General features: G+C 27.3%; 3 protein-coding genes across 8 annotated transcripts; all 3 read right to left on the reverse strand.

Annotated features, from left to right (window-relative positions):
- Nucleotides 1–402: 402 nt before the first annotated feature.
- Nucleotides 403–1,219, reverse strand: LOC110630947 (probable calcium-binding protein CML26). The gene has a single exon (XM_021778606.2). It carries the CDS (start codon nt 1,213–1,215, stop codon nt 514–516), a length of 702 nt encoding a protein of 233 aa, XP_021634298.2. The 5' UTR covers nt 1,216–1,219; the 3' UTR covers nt 403–513.
- Nucleotides 1,220–2,682: 1,463 nt separating this feature from the next.
- Nucleotides 2,683–7,989, reverse strand: LOC110630870 (thymidylate kinase). Of its 6 annotated transcripts, none has more exons than XM_043950569.1 (7): nt 7,787–7,989; nt 7,527–7,674; nt 6,964–7,320; nt 4,471–4,582; nt 4,323–4,382; nt 3,739–3,843; nt 2,683–3,072 (listed from the first exon to the last, which is right to left on the reverse strand). In XM_043950569.1, the coding sequence occupies exons 2-7, from the start codon at nt 7,562–7,564 to the stop codon at nt 2,962–2,964; spliced, it is 783 nt and encodes a 260-aa protein (XP_043806504.1). In that variant the 5' UTR covers nt 7,565–7,674; nt 7,787–7,989; the 3' UTR covers nt 2,683–2,961. The 6 variants fall into 6 exon arrangements, with proteins under 6 accessions (XP_043806504.1, XP_021634190.1, XP_021634189.1 ...); XM_021778498.2 differs by having other exon boundaries at nt 7,527–7,582; nt 7,850–7,987; XM_021778497.2 differs by having other exon boundaries at nt 7,527–7,582; nt 7,787–7,987.
- Nucleotides 7,990–11,962: 3,973 nt separating this feature from the next.
- LOC110631110 (thaumatin-like protein) lies at nt 11,963–13,160 on the reverse strand. Its single transcript, XM_021778826.2, has 2 exons — nt 12,968–13,160; nt 11,963–12,813 (listed from the first exon to the last, which is right to left on the reverse strand). Exons 1-2 carry the CDS (start codon nt 13,032–13,034, stop codon nt 12,134–12,136), a joined length of 747 nt encoding a protein of 248 aa, XP_021634518.1. The 5' UTR covers nt 13,035–13,160; the 3' UTR covers nt 11,963–12,133.
- Between the last annotated feature and the right edge of the window lie 8,408 nt (nt 13,161–21,568).

Genomic DNA, 21,568 nt, shown 5'->3' on the forward strand with positions numbered 1-21,568 from the left:
TTTTAAAGAATATTAAAACTATTTTAATTTAAAAAATTAATTAAAAAATTTTTTATAAAATAAAAATTAAATAGTAAATTGTTTTAAAAAATATTTTCAAATAAAATATTTTACTATAGCTAATTATATTTTTATTTTTATAAAAAATAAATTTATTTTTTATTATAAATTAATATAAATTTAATTATTATATATCTTAAGTTGATTCAAAAAAAAAATTATTATATATCTTAATTTAAATAAATTTTCATAGTAGATATTTAATCCAATAGATTTATTCTTATAGAGTAACTGCACTCTTTTTATAAAAAAGAAAAAGAAGAAAAAAAAAAAAGAGTACTCTTATGCCCAATTTGCATTTCTATATCAAACATTGAAAACAAAACTCTAATAATTCAAACCTTAGAAAACATAAAATTATCCGAATATTAGATTATCAGAACATGGTCCAAAATTTACACATCAAATCAAATTCCAAAATCGAGAAAAGTACCAGATGGAAACCGAAGAAAACTACGCGTCGTTTTGAACCCCATCAGCAGCTCGAGCAGTGGCGGTTTCATTGTTGATAGTAGTAGCCATCATCTTCTGAAACTCTTCAAAATTCACACATCCATCTCCATCAGAATCAACACTTCCGATCATCCTCTCGCAATCCTCCTTAGAACACTGCATCCCCAAGCGATTCAACACTTGGTGCAACTCAGCAGACGAGATCTGTCCATTTTTATTCTGGTCATACAGATCGAAAGCTTCTTTCAACTCAGAGTCAGCGGCGGCGCCGGAGGAGGAGCGGCAGAGCTGAGCGAACTCCTGGAGATTGATGAAACCATCCTTATCGGTGTCGACTTCGTCCATCACGCGTTCGAGCTCTACGGTGGTGTACGAAGAGCCCATGGATTTGAGAACATTGCCGAGCTCAGCAACGGAGATCTTGCCGTCTCCGTTGGAGTCGAACTGGTTGAAAACCTTATGGAGCTCGTCCATGTCTTGGAAGTACAGAGTGGAGGAGGAAGTGGGTTTGGAAGCCATTGTTGTTGGACCGGTGAGAAATGAATGATTTGGGTTGAGAGAAAGAAGAGAGGAGGCGATAAAACCTGGCACGTGGTTGGACGCGTGTGGAGAATAGGAATATGAATATCGTGGTGTCGGGTGACGAGTTTTAAGGGAAATTCGATAAAAGGTCAAAAAACGGTGATCTTGTGTTCCGTGCATTCAAAAGTATTGCATACTTTGCTTTTAGAATAGACCCAAAGCTATTGAAAATAATCTAATTGAGTCTAATTTTTTTTATTAAATATACAAATTAGTCTCTCACTGAATTTTATTTAATAATTAAATTTAATATTTAAAAATAATATAATTAATTAATTTTTTTACTAAATATAAATAATAATTGTGTTGAGGTGTCGTTGTTGGCTAGTTAATTTGCAATGTGTTTTATGCGGTCTTACTAAGGTGATATATATTATAATTTAAAAGAAAAAAAATATTGTTTATAATAATATAAAAAAATAAATTAATAATATAAATACACAAAATACATATACAAAAGTCATCTAATATAAATAAAAAATAAACTATAATTTTGAAATTCAAAAATTAAAAACAATAAAAACACCCACTTCAAATAAATAAGCAATTTATAATTTCTAACGTTATTTAAATACAAGCAATAAAACAATATAAATGTATAAAGTAATTAACCAAAATTGTTATAGAGAAAAAAAGTTGTCACATGTTTGGAAAAAGAGAAGAGAAAAAGAGAGAAAAGGACAAAAAAAAAAGCACTTCATCTGCACACAAGACCAAGAGGCTAGGGTGAGGCTCAAATGAGGAGGAGAAGAGAAAAGAAAAGTCATCTTCTATTACTAAAAAAAAAAACAAAAAAAATCATATTTCTCTCTTTTTTTTTCTCTTTCTTCTTCTTTCTTTCTCTTACATTTGAAAATCCTAAAAAAAAAAAGAAATCAATTACAGAGAAGAGGTGACACCCCATTTTGCCTGGGCTAGGCAAAGCAAGACAGTGGCGCCTCGCCTTGCTCAGCACCTTTTCTGTTGCTCAATAACATTGGTCTTATGTTCTATTTGATTGCTTTTTTTTTTAATAAATTTATTTATTAGAAAAAATTTAAAAAAAAAAAAAAAACAACTTAACTAATTGGTTCACCGACCAATAACACTCCCCACTATCCTCAATCGAGAACTTAAAGCATTCTAAAACAGGACATAAAAAGCTAGGAGCTCCTTCCAAGTAATAAGACTATTAAAATCACGAGTTGACCCATATGATTTACGATTTTATGAGTTAAAACCACTAGTCACTAAAAACATATATAACATCGAAATCAAGAAAAATTGAGATAAACTCCAGATTTTAAATAGTAAAAATAAAATTAAAAAGTAACACCACGAGTTTACATATTTAAATTTTCAAATTTAAATGATATTTTTTAATTTATCAAATATTTATTTTAACATATACATTTTTCTTAACTTGTAAAATTTTAATTTTTAAATGAAATGAGAGTAAAACAACCTAACCTATCATATTCCGACCAATCGTCCATCATCAATACAAGTTTTAGCATCTTATAATATTTAAAGTTTGTAATGACCTAACCGATTTAATTATAATTAATTGAAAATTTTAATTATAAATGCAAATTAATACAACCATCCTTATAACAACTCCAGCCTAAAATTATAATGTTTATTATAATCAAAATATCAATTAGAGTCGCACGTGCAAGGCATGTGCTTGATTCTATAAAGTTTGGCTACATGTATTCCAAAGAAAAACAAGGACTGAACAACCAAAACAATTTCAAATTTAACTGAAAAGAAAATTGGAAAGCTCTATCATATTTCACACAATAGTAATAGCAGTTCAAATTACTTGAGAGCAACTTTTACCAAATTACAATCTCTGATAATGATAAAAATTAGCTAGAAATAGCATTACCAGAGATGAGAAAGGGGTCTCCCCTTTTTACATGCTGAAACATGATCCAACACAATCTCTTGGAGTTGTTTTTGAATCTCTTCCATGGGTTGGCACCCATCTATAATCTGCAATCAAATTAGGAACCAAATTTAGCTCTTAGAACAAATCATATATTACCAGCAATGGACTAGAGAATGACCAACCGGGCAATGGGCCGAGTAATTGGGAATTAACTGTATCTGCAAAAAGCTAGAAATTTCGAGGCCCTGTTTACTTGTGCAAAACAATTATCTGTTTCTCCCTTTCTATTTTCTAAGAAAACAAGTAGTTTTCATTGAAAATTTGAAATAAGAAAAGATAATGAAAATCACTTCGTCAATAATAGAAAATAGTACATGTAAACACTGAAACTTTGTTTTTCAATCTTCTAAGAAAAATGATTCTAGTCTTCCACAAGTGAACAGATCCCAACATTTCTAGCTAATGCTCATGCCATTTTGTCCGTTACCAATGTACGTGATTTCTTTCAAATTTGAAAGTGAATGGGAAAGTTACATAATCCATCAAAATGAACAGAACTCAATGCAGAAATTACTTTCATATCAGTATCAACTATCATGTATCATTTAAACCAACATCAGATAATGCATAGAAATATAGAATGGAGTAGCATAGAAGACCAGAAGTGGAATTGTCTGCCAGCAGGATTGGAGCCTAGGATAGCATCATAGCCAGGAGATCCTGCAAATTTCCACGTACAAAATTTATAATAGATAAAAGTATAAATGTACCTTCCAAGAGGGATCACGGAGGGCCTGATAGCATTCAGCAACTTTCCTCTGGAATTCAAGTTTCTCATATCTTTCACCACCATATCCTCCTCTTTCTGCAGCTTTCTGATGAAGTCGAGTATAACATTGAAGTTTTAGACATTGCTCAGTCGAGAAGGATTAATGGAGAAAAACAACACTATCAGTGCTGAAACTTTCATCTTATTTGTTTCTGTCTGGTTAATTCTAATATTTTGTAATCAATTCCTCAAATGGATTAGCAATTTCTATTCAGTTGAGTTTGGCATAATTTCTTATACGAATGCTGCTATATTTGCTAGTGTGACAGTCCATGTGCATGCAAGTATCCTCGTTCCAACAATAAAATTGTCCACCACAATCCATATCAATACACTAACACAAGTGTCTACCTATTGCCGTGACTGCACCTAGTGGATTCAATATATTCACCTACTTTAATTATTCATTTCCTCTCCAGAGATGTTGTATATATGTCTGTACAAAGTAATCGAACAACTGCAGAAACTACCAATGCAATTTTTGAAATATGACAATATAGATTATAAATGATATAAACAGTTCACCTCAGGTGGTATGTCAAGGTACAGTACAAGATCTGGAGCCAGCAGTCCAATCTCGGGAGCCTCCAAAAAGAATACTCATTCACCAACAACCAAAGGAAATAAACATCATTTTCAAAAGATAAAATGGAAAATATGCATTATGTTTCACCTTACACCATTCAAAATCAAGTCCTTTGGCAGATGAGAAAGCAACACCAGAATAAGAATATCGATCAACAACGAGAGTTGTTCCACTTTTCAGTTGAGTTTCCATCAATGAACTGCATAATCAATTTTCTTTTTTAAGTTTCCCACCATCCAACACAACAGCACAAGAAATTCAAATGCATCAAAAGTATGCAACAAATTTGATAAAAGGATAAATTACACTTTAATCTCTAAATTTTAACATAATTAATGGATCGATCTCTGTATTTTTAAAACCGAACACTTACATCCTTCTACAATCAGTCCGTCCAAATTAGAGGTTCTTCCATACATTTTTGCCATTAAAAAATGTGAATATGTCTTTATTATCCTTTTTAAATGGATAAACTGCACTTTAATCCTTAAATTTAAGTATAATTAATGGAATTAATCCCTGTTTTTTTAAAATCGAACACTTCAATCCCTCAATAATTAGTCTATCCAAACTCCAATCCTTTCATCCATTTCTTATAATTAAAAATGTGAAAATATTTTTTATTATCCCTTTTTTAAATTAAAAATGTTAAAGGGTTAGGGTTCCATCTATTTTCCCCATCTATTAAAATTTAAATATTTTGAAAGAACACTTAAACCCCATTAACTTTTATCCAGTTTATCTCCATTCAACTAATTTCTAACGTTTTTTGTCATTCAATTTACATTCATTAAAATATTTCAGTACTTGATAATTTTAAAACTTTCAAAAAATGTTTACAACTTCAGCCATTTTTAAGTGGTATCAAGTAACTTTAAGTAAGTTGTAAACTTTACAAAAAGTATTTTATGAACAAATTATACTTTCAAAAGTTTGACCATCCACTAACTTTAAACTAATGTCTATACTGCACGAAAGAACTATAATTTTAGACGGATTGAATATAGAGGAATTTGACAATTCAGTTTTAAAAATATAAGGACTGATCCATTAATTACGCTAAAACTAAGAGACTAAAATGTAGTTTATGCAATATAAAATGTTTCACCTACATTGACAAGGGTTTAAGTATTTATGAGGGTATTTTAGGTATTTAAAGTATTTATTATCCCTTTGACCGGTTCACTAATAAAATTATGGATGAAATAACCTTCAATTTGGATAGATTAATTACAAAGGGATTTAAGTGTTCGATTTTAAAATTATAGAAATTGATCCGTTAATTATATTAAAACTTAAGGACTAAAATGTAATTTACCTATGATAAAATCCAACATATTCAGAAAATGATGTTATAATCCATCACGGAAACTTCAACTTGCTTGAAAACTTCAATGAAGTCAAATAGTTTCACCTCATACAGGAATATAGTTTTTTGAGTCTTTAGTTAAACCCAACTTGAGCATATGGTAATTAGTAACACTATCAACCTCCCACATTTGTGAAGCACACCTTTGTACATTAAATTATAACATACACTAAATATGCACATATAAAGACAAATTATTTTCTGTCCATTTAAATATCCTGTATCAAACACTCATTCAACATGTCAATATCATGGCTTGTGAAGCCATAATTGATAGCTCAATGCAACAAGATATTAGGAACTTCAAGCAATAGAAATATGCATTAAGCTTTGGGTCTGGCACCACATTTCCACCATGTAATTTTTGTATGGTTTAGAAACTTCAGATCCCAAGAGATGAGACACATGCAGCAGAACTTTAAAACTTTCATTTTAACATTAAGGGAATGAGATCCTCAATTTGAAATCAGTACATTGTAAATTTGAAGCAGAATCTCAGAAGGAATAATCTATTCATACTTCTAAAAAAATTTATACTTGTTGGGTCCCAACTCCACAAATGAGCATATGCTCCTCAGGAGATCATTAAAACAAGTTGGTTCTAGCACAGTAGTGTTATCAACTACAAAATGACGGTATTCTATACCAACTTTGGAAGATGCAGTCTCCACCTTCAGAAAACACATACAACTAATTTGTACAATGCTAAAAGTGCTGAAGATGGCATGTGTAGAACTTTGGAGATGTTTCTAAACTTTGGCAATGCATAAGCATCTACTTCACACATATATGGACAGAAAACAGTAGAAGTGTCCATAATAATTATACTTTATAAGCAAGTAGTCACTCTTGGAATTTAATGAATTACTTTGAAAAATATTGTAAGAAACAATTTACACTCTTGTCCTATATTCTATGACAGAAGTAGATTTCTCCATAAGACATAACAGAGAGGTAGACTCGTCTTGTGTATAAACCAGCTAAAACAGAATTCAAGCTGACATGACAATGGTAATGACCCAGATAGGCAAACGCCTAGCCTATTAGTACGAACAGCTAAACGGGATTTCATCTTAGGTTACCTATACAATTAGCAACCATCTAATGGAAGCTAGCTAGCACTGTATTATAGTAGAAGACAGACCAATACAAAATCAAGGGTTCACAAACATCTTGTTCATACCACTGTAACGCATGGTATAAAAAAATACCTCTTTTCCCACCGATTTGCACTGTATAGAAGATGGATTGTGTGATCATCCAACTGAGATTGATTTGAGAGATAAGCAGATATCATCTGTCCAATGCTAGTTGTCCTATCAGGAAAACGCCATAACTCAGTCGGATGCCCTAGTCCCTCCAAGAAAGAGAGTAACTTGCTGGATTGTGAAGTCTTTCCACTGCGATCCAAACCTTCTAGAACTATGAATGCACCTCTTGAACCACCATCATTATCCTTTAGATTGCCATTATTATCATTGCTTTCCATTCTTCCTGTCCTTATAGAACACTTCAAGGGGAAAATGATGCAGGAATTCAGTGACCTCGCTGCTAAACTGCCAAAATTTCTAAAATTTAACAAAGAAACAAGTCATTTATCAGATAAAATCACTTGAGTAGAACAGAAAAACAATTTCTTTTCTTCTCTTAGTTTCTTTTGGTTAAGGAAAATGTAAACTTTTCTGGTTTGTAACCAAAATAATTTGATTTTAAACCCATGAAAGAAAAACTAATGAATGGAAACTGAAATTGAAAGAGAGAAATGATTACTTACAAAGCCTTAGAAAATGTAAAGGAGGATGCACATTTCATGTCACTTGTGCATTTAACCTGCAACCACAACCAGTAAATCTAGTAAAATTTGGGCCTTCAAATCAAGTCACTTGGCAAGTGAAATTAGAGTTTTGAAATTTCGAATGTAACTGCATATGTGTTATGGATCAATGTAGAGATGATACAGCAATCAGATAACAAAATGCATCCAAATCACGCAAAAATGAGATAACAACATAGCGATCTCTCTTGGGTTTGTACCTTGAAATTGAACTATTCTCAAGTGTGACTTTGGAAAACCAGAGATGTCGGCGACAGAGATACCTGAAACTCTGGTGGAGATTGGAGAGAGCGGGAGAGAGCGCCAAAACCCTCGCGTACGCCTTTTTACCGCGTTTTTCCCTTTCAATGCGGTTCGGAATAATATTTTCACCGCCTATTGTACACACTACTAATCGGCAACTTTAAAGAAACAAATACTGAATGTTGGTTTTTGTGCCGCTGATATGTCGTTGATAGCTGTAGCTGATTATAACTTATTTTAGTTATATTTAAAAAATAGTTTCGAATAATATTTTATTAAAATTGAAATAATTTATTAAACTTATTTAATTTAAAATTTTAATTCAGTTTTATTTTTATCAATTTAATTTAATTTAAGTTTTAAAGATATTAATTTAACCGGTTTAGTTTAATTTTATGTAAAAAAAAAAATCAAAATCAATAGTAAAACAAACTATGTTGTCTGCTATATTTTTTATTTATATTATTTAATGGTCATTATTAAAAAAATATTAAAATCAGATTAATTTAATTTTTAAAATATATTATTAAAATTAATTTGATTCTATTTAATTTTGAACGAAATCAATTAAATGCTTACTTTTAAAATTATATCTAATTATAATCATTAATATATAAAAAAATAATTGAAATAATATAAAGTTATGATAATTTTTCTTTTTCTTCAAATATTTTTTTATTAATTAAAATAAAAAAAATCAATCTTTTATCTCATTTTTATTTTATTATTTTTTACATGTAAAATATTAAAATTTAGTAAATAAAGAAATTAATTTATAATTATAAAAACTTATTAGTAATTATAATATTTAAGAATTAATTTATTAATGAAGTAAAAATATAAAATTTAAATTGAGAAATTATTTTATTATTCAAATAAATTTTAATAAAATAAATTTAAAAATATAAAAATTAAAATATAACTAATAAAAATAAATTATAATTTATCAGTAATATTTAACAATATTGATAAAAATTCTAATTTTACTAACGGCTTGAAAGTGCATGATTATTTTTATTAATTATAAGTATATAATCTTTCTTGAAAATGCACAAAACTATGTAATAATTTTTTTAATTATTTTTTTTATTTAAGTCTAAATTAAATAAGTCTAATTTATTTATTTTTCAATTAAGTTTTTATATTTTTATTTAAAAGTCAAATAACTTTTAATTTAATATAATATTTTTTAATAATAAAATATTATTTTTTATTAATAAATTTTATTTTTTAATTTTTAAAATTATTTATTATTTTTATGTATTTTTTATATTTTATATTAATTAAAATACTAAAATTTTTATATTGTAAATTATAAAAAATATTATATTAAGTCAAATCTATGTGCGCCTTAAACCAAATTAAGAGATTTAATTGGCAAAACAAATTAAATTGATATTATTTAATTATATATCGAACAAAAATACTGAATTAAATTGATCTCATTTAACTAGTAAGCAAAAATACAAGACTTAATTATACTTGCTTATAAATAACTTCACCTTAAAATATAACAAAAAATTACTATTTAATTTTTATAAAACTAAGAAAATCTAATTTTACATTCATTAAATTGTCTTTTAACTTTATAAAATATATTAAAATATTTTTAATATTTTAAAAAGCTTATAAGTTAGTTTCTTTATTATAAATAAAATTTCAAGTTTCCCTCGCTGGTTTTTTTGACTCAATACTATCGCCTTTTCCTCTTTCTTAAACCTAATTTTTTATTTCCCCTTTCCCACATGAAAAATGATCTGTATCAATTGATTATCGATGAAAAAGAATATATTGTTGTCCCTATTAAGAACTCCAGAGATATTCCGATCGTCATTTATAATTTCTGTATTTCTCATATATAATCCAATCAATGGAAATAAAAGCTCTTAGTTATCGTATGAAATTTTTACGTAATTTTTTACATTTTGATGGTTGTTTCTCAATCAATAGACAATAATTGAAAAAAGACTTTTTGTTAATGTGGAAGAGTCATGTGTCTGTTTTAGTTGTTTTTTTTTTTAATTTTATTGATTTGATTATTTCGAAAGGTAATATTCAATAGAAGTTTACTAGTTATTATGAGTTTTCAGAATCGCAACGACAACGTCATTTTTGGAACCTTATTAGAGTTTTATCTCGTATAAACTCTCTTCCATGGCTTTATTCAGGAGATTTTAATGATTTATGCTCGAGAGATGAGAAAGATGGAGAAGCATTTTTACCAAATTAGGGATTTAGACAAGCACTTGAAAAGTATTTTTATCAAATTATCTTATGCAGGAGTTTGATTTTAAATGATTGTAAATCTTTATTAGACTCTAGAATTGATATTTATATTAGATTGATTCGTCGTAATGCTACCCTAACGACTCATACTTTGGCTAGATAATTTATTAGATATAATCGTTTATCTATTTGAGATAGATATCTTTATTTATTTGATAAAATTTTATTAACACAATTAATAGTGTTACTTTAAAAAAAAAATAGTTTCTTTATTAATTTTAATCATTAATTATTTTATCATATAATCTCTATAATTTTAAAAAATTTATTAATTAAATTCGCATACTTTTAAAAAATATATTTAGTTAGTCTATCTGTGTTTATCTAGGACATTTTAAACTTTTTTTATATTTCTTTGGTCTCGTAATTTTTATCAACTCTATGTTGTACACATATTAAGAAAGATAATTTTTTAATTATTTTCTAATTATACTCATTTTAGAATATTAAAATTTATTAAATATTAAGAGATTTTAAAAAAATTTAAAAATAAAATAAAATAAAATAAAATTATAATAATAAATTAATATGTTATATAATGTAAAAAAATGAATAATAAATTTGAAATAATAAAAAAATAAAGATGGATAGAAATTATAAAATAGAAAAGTAATATTTATTTTATAATAAAAAAATATTAAAATTAATAAATGTACTGATTATTAAAAATTTTAAAATATTAAAAATATTTTAATATATTTTTTAAAATATAAATATAAATTAATTTTTCTTATAATATATAAATTAAATAATTAATTTTTTTTAAAAAATACTATTTAATTTTTATAAAAAAATTCACTAGTTAATTTTTTAAGTTTAAAAAATTATTAAAACATTATTGATGTTCTAAAAGTCTACTATTCACTATGCTTCATTAATTTTATTATTAAATATTTTATTATTTAATTTTTATAATCTTAAAAAATTATTAATTAATTTTTCACATAAAAAACATTTTAAATTTTTTTATAATATTTAATAATTAAAATTAATATAAAAATTAATTATTAGAATTTTTAAAATATTAAAAATATTTTAATATATTTTTTAAATTAAAAAATTAATTAGTAAATTTTTTAATATTATAAAAATTATATTGTAATTTTTTTATTTTAAATTTTAAATGTATAAAAAATACTAATTGTCTTTATAAAAAGTAAAAAGTTCAATCCAGCAAATTTCAATTTTTTTTGAATTAATGGGTTCAAAGGACAAGACACAGATTCAGGATTTCTGATGATCACGTGCACATCAGTCACATCCAACTGTGGCATATTCCCACTTCCAAAGCACATAAAGAAACTGGCAATCCATTTTTCAATTCGGAAAAGCTGCCAAGTAATTAAATTAATTCATTCAAGAAAAATAATTATCTAATTTCAAAAAAAGACAAGAATTTGCAGTAAAATTATTAAATTTTATTTTTAATTTAAATTTATCTTAAAATTATCTACAAAGGCGCATAGCCCCAAACTGGTCATGAAAATAAACTAAAAAAAATTATGATGAATAATGTTAAATAAATAAATAGAGTTTTATTATAAAATTACACTAAGAAAAGCGTAATTTATATTTCAAAATTTTGATAAATAATAAATTTATTTAACTTTAAATGATAATTTAAAAAAAAATAATTTACCAATTATATGATTTAAGGCAAAATTTAGCTTTTTAGTAAAAAAAAATTTATCATTTCTACATAAACTTTGTAATAATTATAATTTATAAGATTAATAATTATATTTTCCAAAGTTTATAAGTTAAATAATTATTATAAAAATTAAGTCCCAATTGATTTTTTTAGTGTAAATTGATAATGCATTTAACGGAGAAAGAAAACATCCATAATCATCATATCATACCATATTGTATTAATCAAGCTACCATATGTATAATCTCACACTAATCTCTATAACAACAACAGTGCACTGAACTGCAGGGGAAAACACAGCTAATTAATTAAAAACCACACCATTAACTCTTAAATCAAAATCTAATTAACTCTTAATCATGCTTAATCAGCGATGGTGAGGGCAGAAAGTCACCAAATAGCTCCCACGAGTGCAGGTTGCTATGCTTGTTGGATCATCATAGGCATAAGAGTAAGCTTTTGGACAAGCTGCCTTGAAAATCCTAGAGTATGCAGTTGGCTTGCAAGATTGAGGATTTCCAAAGCTCCCTGTGCAGCAATACCTCGGGGAATTGAAAGCAAAACAAGCACTCTTGCAAGCTACAACTCTTCTGTTGTCCCTTGCCCTCACCTGTAACCCAACTGGGCACATCAGGTTCAGGTCGCTAACACATCCTGCATAGCTGCATTTACCTGATCCTCGAAATGGGGTTATGGAAATTGCAAGATTGTAGCCATCTACGAGGCTCACATCGTAGAAATCTTGGTCATTTCCCAGGGTTATTTCTGCTAATGTAGCTGGAGGAGCGCCTCCGAGACCGTTGCAGTAAAGGGCACCACCACAATCTCCTGTAGCACAGTGACCACGGCCAGAGGCGTCGAATATGCAGCCGTGACGACCCCAGAAGCGGCCGGACCAGAGAGGTGGGAGGTTGAGGGAGTAGGCCTTGTTGGGCAAGAGCTTGAAGCCACCGCGAGCTAAGACAGGCTTCCCTGCGCTTGGTTGAATCCCTGGCCATACTGGGTGGGTACACTTGTTGTATAGTGTTATGGTTGTTGAAGAAACCTCTGAAAAAAACAGAAAAATGTAGAAAGCTCTTCAAGATTCAAGATCAACCAGTAGAGAAAATCAAAACCCAGAAGTTTAAAATCAACAAAAAGTTTAAAATCCAGCTTAAAAAGCATGGTAGTTTTAGATCTTGGAGTGAAGAGAAGTTGGTACCTGTAATGTAGGAGAGAATGAGGATGGAGAGGAAGAGCCTGAGCAGAGATCTGAGCACTATGGCCATGGCTTGCTAAGGAGCTGGGAAGTGAGAGACTAGTTAATGAAGACCAGAAAATGTAGGTAATGGAAAACAGAGAAGAAAGAGTTGCTTCTCTGTCCCTATCTCTCTGTTTTGATAGCTAACAAAGGCAGGGATTTTTATAGAAGAGAAGAGAAAGGGTTAGGGTAAATAAGTTGGTAAGTTTAAGTGCAGTTAAAAAAAAAAAAAGAGAAGTGGGGTTAAATGTGGTCCCATCTGATTGATTGGGCTGGGCCTCCTCATACGTATAAGAGAAGTGGGGTTAACATAAAAGGGGACATTAAATTTTATTAAAATAATAAAATTATTATTAAGAATTAAATATAAAAGGTAATTTAAATGGTCATTTGAAAAAAAATAAATAATTAATAAGAGTATTACGTTGAAAATAAAATAAGATTATAATAATTTATTTATATATTAATTATATTGTAAAAATTTTTTGAAACATTTAAAATAAAAAGATGATAAAATTATGCAAGGAATTAAGTATTTTTTAAGGTAAAGAGGAGATGACATTTTTAGTTTATTTGAAGGAAGCTACTCTTTATAGTCTGTAAGCAGGAACCTTGGTGCCAGTCGTTGACTACATGAGTTATTGTTAACTATTTATTTAATGTTTATAAATAATAAAAATTATTTATTGATAATTATGACTATTTTTAGAATAAATAATTTCACTCATTATTATTTATAAAATTAAACTTTTCTTTTCTTTTTTTTTTCACATTGATCCCATTCGTATTATATTTCTTCCAATATGGACTTACAAAATAAAAAAAACACCAGATGAATTGGTTTTACAACTTGATGAAGGGGAGGGTGGCAAAGCCTATAATATTTAGAGGCAATGGAGAGGAAATAAGTGGTAAGTGACGGAAGGAAAAATTGCACTAATACCAAAGATGTCAGAGAGATGAGTGGAGGAAAGCTTGTCTCTGCTGTGCCCTCTGCATTTCCACCAAAACCAAAACCAACCCTTCACATGCCTATGTCCATCCAATTTCTTCTACAGATTTTCCCACCACCAGAGGACCACAATTAAATTAAAATTATTATTTATTTATTTATTTTAGAAGAAAATTACATCAATTAATAGAAACCAAATTACAAGACTCAAACTCATCAAACTATAAACACAACGCTAAACTAGGCTCAACAATGTAACTCCAAGGGTGGCAATGAGCAGAAACCTAGTTTGGTTCAACCCACCAATTCAACCTAAAACCTGCAATGCTGCATCTCAAATAAGGGATTGAAACGGTTAAATTGATTCGCTATGAAAATACACAATGTCAATGCTTACGAAAGACAAAGACTGCAACCTAGACTTTACTTGAGACTTTCGGCGTGAGCAACTGAGCATGAACGTTTCACTTCTTAAATTTTTTATTTAACTATAAAATTTTAATTTAACTTCAATTTAATTCAAAAAATAAGAAATTAAAATATTCATTCTTTAGATTAAATCAACATATCAAAAGATTGAGCTTCTTAAGTTTTTTTGGTAGAGTTGATTTTGTGTTGCTTCCCTGCCAGCCACCAGTTTCAGAAAAATAAAAAGAAAACAAATAAAAAATTCCACCGTCAATGGAGATACCATGCCTTGTGGTGGACCACACACAGAAATAAGCCAAAGGGAATATAATTATGTAATTGACTTAATGCAAAAAAAAAAAAAAAAAAAAAGAAATACTATATTTTTCATTTAATAATTTTATTTAATTTCAAAGGTTTAAATAATAATTAAATAGAAATTAATGATATTTATGCAATAATTAATAAAAGGAAAATATTTAAATTATAATTATTTATACTTGTGTTTTAAAAATAATACTGTTATTTTAATAAATTATTATATAAAAACCTTCAATTCCTAATAAAATAAAATTAGAATTAATTATACAAAAATATTTTTTTAAGTAAAACTACGGATTATATTAATAAAATTCTATTAAATAAAGAGAGATATCATCCCAAATAGAGACGATCATACCAAATAAATTTTCTAATCAAATTATGAGCAGTTAAAGTGGTACGACGATAAACCATTTAACATAAATATCAGTTTCAAGATCTAACAAAAATTTATAATTATTTAAAATTCAACCCAATTTAGAAATATCTAAATATGGAAATAGTGACGGAGAGCTAAAATTTTTGCAAACAATTCACAAAAATGAGGCTATTAAAAGACAAAAATTCCATCGTAAATTGCAAACAATGACAAAGAGCTAAAATTTTTGTTTCTATAAAAAATAAAAGGTCCGACTTGTAATTAGTAACCAAACTCTTCAATATATTAATTGTCCGAGGTTTGTCGAGTTCTCGACAGTTCCAATACAGAACAATTATTGCTTTCGGCTATTCCGATCTTTGATGGGATGAGCCGCTTCACCGTTACCTATTAAATTAATATTTGCAGGAATGTAGTTAGAGGCAATCTATTTAGAGGAAGGAAAACTGTAGTATCATTATTCTGTTGAAAAGAAAGAAAATCAATATTATTAAAAAATTATTCATAATAAATATCACTCCAAAAAATATCATAAATCTATTAAAAAGTCTGTATATTCTGAAAATTGATTTGATTATATGTTCTACCATATAAAAATTATAAGTGACGATCAGAATATATCTGAAACGCTTCATAGAACAATAATATTTCCCCTTTTTATTGATAATTAATTGATACATGTTATTTTTTTATGAAAAAAAAGATATAGTTAAATTAAAAAAAAGAAAAAAAAATATCAGGTAAAAAACATTATAGAGAGAAATCTGCGTTAATGTTTTTTATTAAATATTATTATTAATTTATTGGAATATATTTAATTTAATTATTTAGGAGTTCAAAAAAGGACATCAAAATGTGGAGCTGGCTAACGGACAGAAAAGACACATTGAGAAAAGCAAAGTTGATTAGTGATTGGTCTACTTCCACTCCACCATCCGCTTTTCATGATAATCTTATGAGACAAATAAATCTATGTAAAAAAAATTATTTTAATTTTTTAAGCAAATAAATCTACTGCTTTAAATTAAAGATATATTTTTATTTTATTCTTATTGATTTTCAGATCTTCAGGCGTATAATAGAGGATTTGTATTGGGAAACTTGGATTTATATTTTGAAAATTTTATTATTTAGTATTTAGATATTATTATTATTAATAAATTAAATTTTTTTTATTTTTAAAAACATATTAAAATATATATATATATATATTTTTTTTAATAATAAAATAGTTATTTTATTTAATTTCGTTTATTTTTATTGTTTAAAATATATTAAAATATTAAATTATTCTATTTTTTTCTTTTTTTCAATTTTATAAAAAAATTGAAATTTAAAAATTGAATTATGGAAAAAAATAAAAAGAAATAAAAAATTAAATTATCTAGAAAGAAGAACAAAGAAGTAAAAAAATTGATTTTTAAAAATTGAGTTGTTGAGAAAAAAAAAAAGAAATTAGGTTATTGAGAAAAAAGAAGAAGAATGAGAGTTATCGATGATAAAATTAAATTTTAAAAATTTATTTATTTTTATTTATTTTTAATGATAATTATTATGGATAAAATTTATTTATTTTTATTTATTTTTAATGATGATAATTATTTATTTTTAATGATAAAATTAAATTTTAAAAATGTTTGTCAATTCTTTTCATTACAATTTACAAATGGTATACAATACTTTATTAATGATAATTATTATGGATTTATGACTTATTTATTCATATTTTATTTTATAGATATGATGAAGAGACAAAATTACCGTGATTACACGAGTCTGGCCCTCATGATCAGTTTTTATCGACACAACAACAGTCTCATAGATTGCAGTTAGTTTAGAATGTGGAAATTACAAATGAGCCACTATATTGTAGGCGATCTGCGAATATTTTGAAATAGGATTTCTACCCCCATATTGAGGCATATCTCAGAATTTTTGAATTTTACGGTGATGTCAGATTAAGTTTTTTTTCACTAGATCATTATTTAATTACAGTATTGGTTGAGAGATGATGTCCAAAAATACACACATTTATGACCAGTGGAGAGTGTATAATTACTCCCCAGAACGTAGGTGTTATTTCGGGTCTGTCTATAGATGGAGATGTTGTTGTAGGTAACTCTGCTATAAATTGGATGATGTATTGTTAAGATCTGTTGGGTCTTGTACCTTCCGCTAATAAAATATATGGTAACTCTTTGCCATTAACTTGGTTAGTAAAAATTTTTAATGAGCTATCAAATGATGCTGATGAAGAAGTGGTCCAAAAATATGCATGTGCTTATATTTTGCGAATTATAAGGAGTTCATTTTTCACTGATAGGAATCATATTAGGGTTGGCCTAATGTTTCTGCCTCTTATTGCTAATTTACATAGAGCCGGCATATATAGTTGGAGTTCAGCTTGCCTTACTTGATTATATAGATAACTTTGTCGGGCCACTGATCTGAGAGTGTCTCAATTAGGTGTAGGGCAATCCTCCAGATATGGACATGAGACCGATTTATTTCAATAATACCATCTATCAATATACGAGATTCATATAACGATGTCCCACTTGGAAGTCGGTTAGTATTTTATGTTTATTATGATATTATTATGTTTTGCATATGATGCATTCACATTAAATTCTAGAGGTTTTTTTTATAATAATTTCAGGTGGAGTAATGTACGACGTATCACTCAAGTCGTGACACATGTTTTGATAGAGATACGCTATAAATTTGACAGAATGGGCTATCCAGAGGTATTATATATAATATTTTATGCACTTTGATTAGTATGATATTTTTATGTTATTATAATAAATCTATTTTTTTCAAATAGTATGTGAGTTATATTCCGATAAACTCTTTGCATCATTACCATTGTATTGTATGCAATGACGTGATATTTGGAGAGCAGTGATTCCCTTGATTTGCTTATAACATCAACTAGATAAAGTGTTGCGTCAATTCGGCATGCAACAATCAATATCAAATCTACCATGCCAGCCAGTTAATCTTCACAATACATCTCTACGGTCATCTGATTGTAATTGGATTACAGTTCATGCGCGTTAAATTATCATATAAAAAGATAAATGACAGAGGTTGGTTGAAGCAACATCATTAGATAGATAACTTCATTATCATTCAGAGTACCTGGAATGGTATAGAAGAGTTTTTTGTCGATGATATCGTATCGTGGTGCAGCTAGTGGCACAGTGGTAATATTTTATTATTCAATAAATTTTCATATGTTTATACTTATTTAAAATATCATTGTTTAATTATATAATGCCAACATGATGACGCTATCGATAATATTGATTTGATAAATTGACAATTTCCTAATCCGAGATACAATCTTATTGAAAAATAAATAACAGTTATGTTTTATGCCATAGAGGAAGAGAAACGAATTACTGATATACCTACACCATAGTCTGCTCTTCAGATACAACCTATGCCAAATGACCCTGAAGAGCCTGTTGACCCGTCGAGGAGATCTAGGCGTAGACATAACTCACACCAATAAGCTGATGTTGATACACATACCGCTATCCCGACAAATATCATAATTCCGGCACCTGTTTCATTCCATACTCATTGACCATTTAGTGAGGTTGGACAGTAATCAGCAGGACCTAGTGTTCCACAAGACAGTGGACCGGATTATACTATGTGGACCCATGGTAGTTATATGCCATCACCTTATATAACCCGACGGAGTGGTCATTCCAATGTGTTGGTATTCAATATCATCCATTTCAAATGCAGACCTTGGTAGGTAGTACTTTTGATACTTTTGTCCACATGCCAGCTCCGTTAATGCATTTTCAGCTCGATATTATGGGGATAATCCATCATCTATTATAGGAACACAACTATTCTCTGACAATTTTGTATAGTACAGATCGGGCCAACACTACTCTACTTTTGCATCTGATGATATCTTTTTATCATAACATTATACTACAACACAAGATATGAGGTCGGTGACTCCTGATTTTAATATTTCTATGACCTCCACAAATATTGATCATGTGGCTGCTGAAGTTGAGGGTACAAGCAATGACCGCCAGCCATATAGAACTAGACGTCTACATGAAAAAAGGGGACGTCCATGTGCTACGAGAGGACATTTACATCTTTAGCATTATTTTTTTACCTTAGCATTATTTTTTACTTTATCACTCATATATATATTACTTTATTTTTATTGCATCTCACAATTAATAATTATTTACATATATTTATTTATTTAATTTTTTATAGTTTCTATAACTCATAAATATTTATATTAATTATTTATAAATTAATTCTAATAAAAATAACAAAATAAAAAAATAAATATAAAAAATAAAATGTTATATTCTAAATAAATTAAAATAATTAATATTATAATAATATTAATATAATTTTTATAATTATATTTATATAAATTTAATACATAATTAAATTAATTATATAAATTAATATATATGATAAATATAATATTATATTATAAATTAAAATAATTAATATTAATATAATTTTTTAACTATAATTATATAAATTTAATATATAATTAAATTAATATAATAAAATATAAAAATTAAATAAATACAATTTAAATTAATTGTGGCATTACTGCCCTACCGCACGTGGTAGGCTGTTTCTACTGCACATCAAAAGGCGGTACTGCCTACGTGCTTTTAATATGCGGTAGAGGGTGATTTTAGTGCAGTAAAATTTTATTTTTTAATTTATTTAAAAGAAATATTTTTATTTTTTTTAAAGTGCGGTAAATTTTATCCCACTTAAAAACACTTTTATTTTAATCCAAAAATATATTTTTTTTGAATCAGGATTTCAAAATTTCTTTTTTTTTAATCTTAAATAAGTAAAAAGCCCCGAAAAGAAGGCCCGTTGCACCATCTTCCTTCCATCGATCCGTAGCATCTAGAAGAACAAGAGATAAGAAATAGTTAGTTCTAACTCAATCATACTGCTTTATTATAAAAGATTAATTCAATTAAAATATTATTTTTTTCTTATTTCTTAATTTCATTTTTTAATTAAAATTTAATAGATTTTAAATATCTCATTAATAATATTATATTTACACTAATAACATCATATACATATATATAGTTAATTTTAATTATTAAATATAAAATTGTTATGTTTTTATTTTTTTAAATAGAATTGATTTTACTACTCTTTTTATTAATAATAATAATAAATAAACATTCAAATATTAACTAAATTTAGTAATTCATAAATTTTTAAATATTACAAGAAATATTATTAATTAATCTTAATTTCAATGTTATTTTATTTTATTAAATATTATTATTATTTTAATATTATAATTATTATAAGCTATCATTATTACAATTACAAGTAATTTAAATATTTTATCTTGTTAAAATATTTATTTGATAATGATATTTTAAATAAAATAATGTAACAAATAATACAAAAAATGAATTCAATTTCTTTTTTTTTCTTTCATTTACATACTTTTATTGAATGTTAGCTAATTAAGATAAAATATTAGATTAATGTATTTAAACCTTTTTTTTTCAATTCTAACTAATATTTATATGGGAATTTTATAATTTTTTTAAAAAATAATGCTTTTAACTATTAGTTAGAATTAGAATTATAAAATAATTAAAATTAAAAAAAATGGATATAATTGCAAAAACCAGAAAGACAAAGGCAAATCAAGTAATCCAAAATGTAATCAGAAGTCTAGTGGTTTTTCCAAATCCTTGACTGTCTTGGCTTCTTATAATATTTTGATAATCCTTTCTTCATCTGGCTGCTCTTCACCTCTTCTTCTTCTTCTCTGCTAGAGATTGAACTTTTTGAGGTGTTTTCTGCAGAATTTTATGACTTCTTCATCCCTAAAATAAAAACCAAATGAAAATCCTAATTGCTTTATTCCTTCAATTCGCAAAAAATTATTTTAAATGTTGTCAAATTTAAACTTTAATATATCATTCGATAATAATTTTAATGGTAATTTTCAGTATTTCAATTGAAGAGGTTAAAAAAAAGATTATAAAAAATTATTTTTTATAATATATGATTTTATTTATTTTTTAATTTAGTATATGGTGGTTCAATTTGTATTAAAATAATAATTGGTGATAAAGAGTGCAATTTAAAAAATGTCAAAATTCTATAAAAGCCTAAATTCTGAATTTTTTTTATGTTGAAGGCCCAAATTACATTAGAAGAAGCTGAATACATGCTGAAGATACAGAACTATATAAGGCCCAACCCAACAAAAACAAAGAAACCCCAAAGCTTAAGCCCAGACCTAAAGGTAGAAACCTTAGAGCTGCCTGGGAAAGGAATTTAGTCCTCTCATTGTCACCTTAGTGCAGTTGTACACCTTTTCTCTGATTGGAACGACTAAGGTTTATACCATCAAATTTAAACAAATTGAAAAATAAAAATTACGAACTATCTGTAAACCTAAAACAAGTAAGAGCCTCTGGTAGTCTAAACAACAAATGAAAGC

The sequence above is a fragment of the Manihot esculenta genome, chromosome 14 (assembly GCF_001659605.2).
Source record: "Manihot esculenta cultivar AM560-2 chromosome 14, M.esculenta_v8, whole genome shotgun sequence".
In the NCBI taxonomy this organism is placed as follows: Eukaryota; Viridiplantae; Streptophyta; class Magnoliopsida; order Malpighiales; family Euphorbiaceae; genus Manihot; species Manihot esculenta.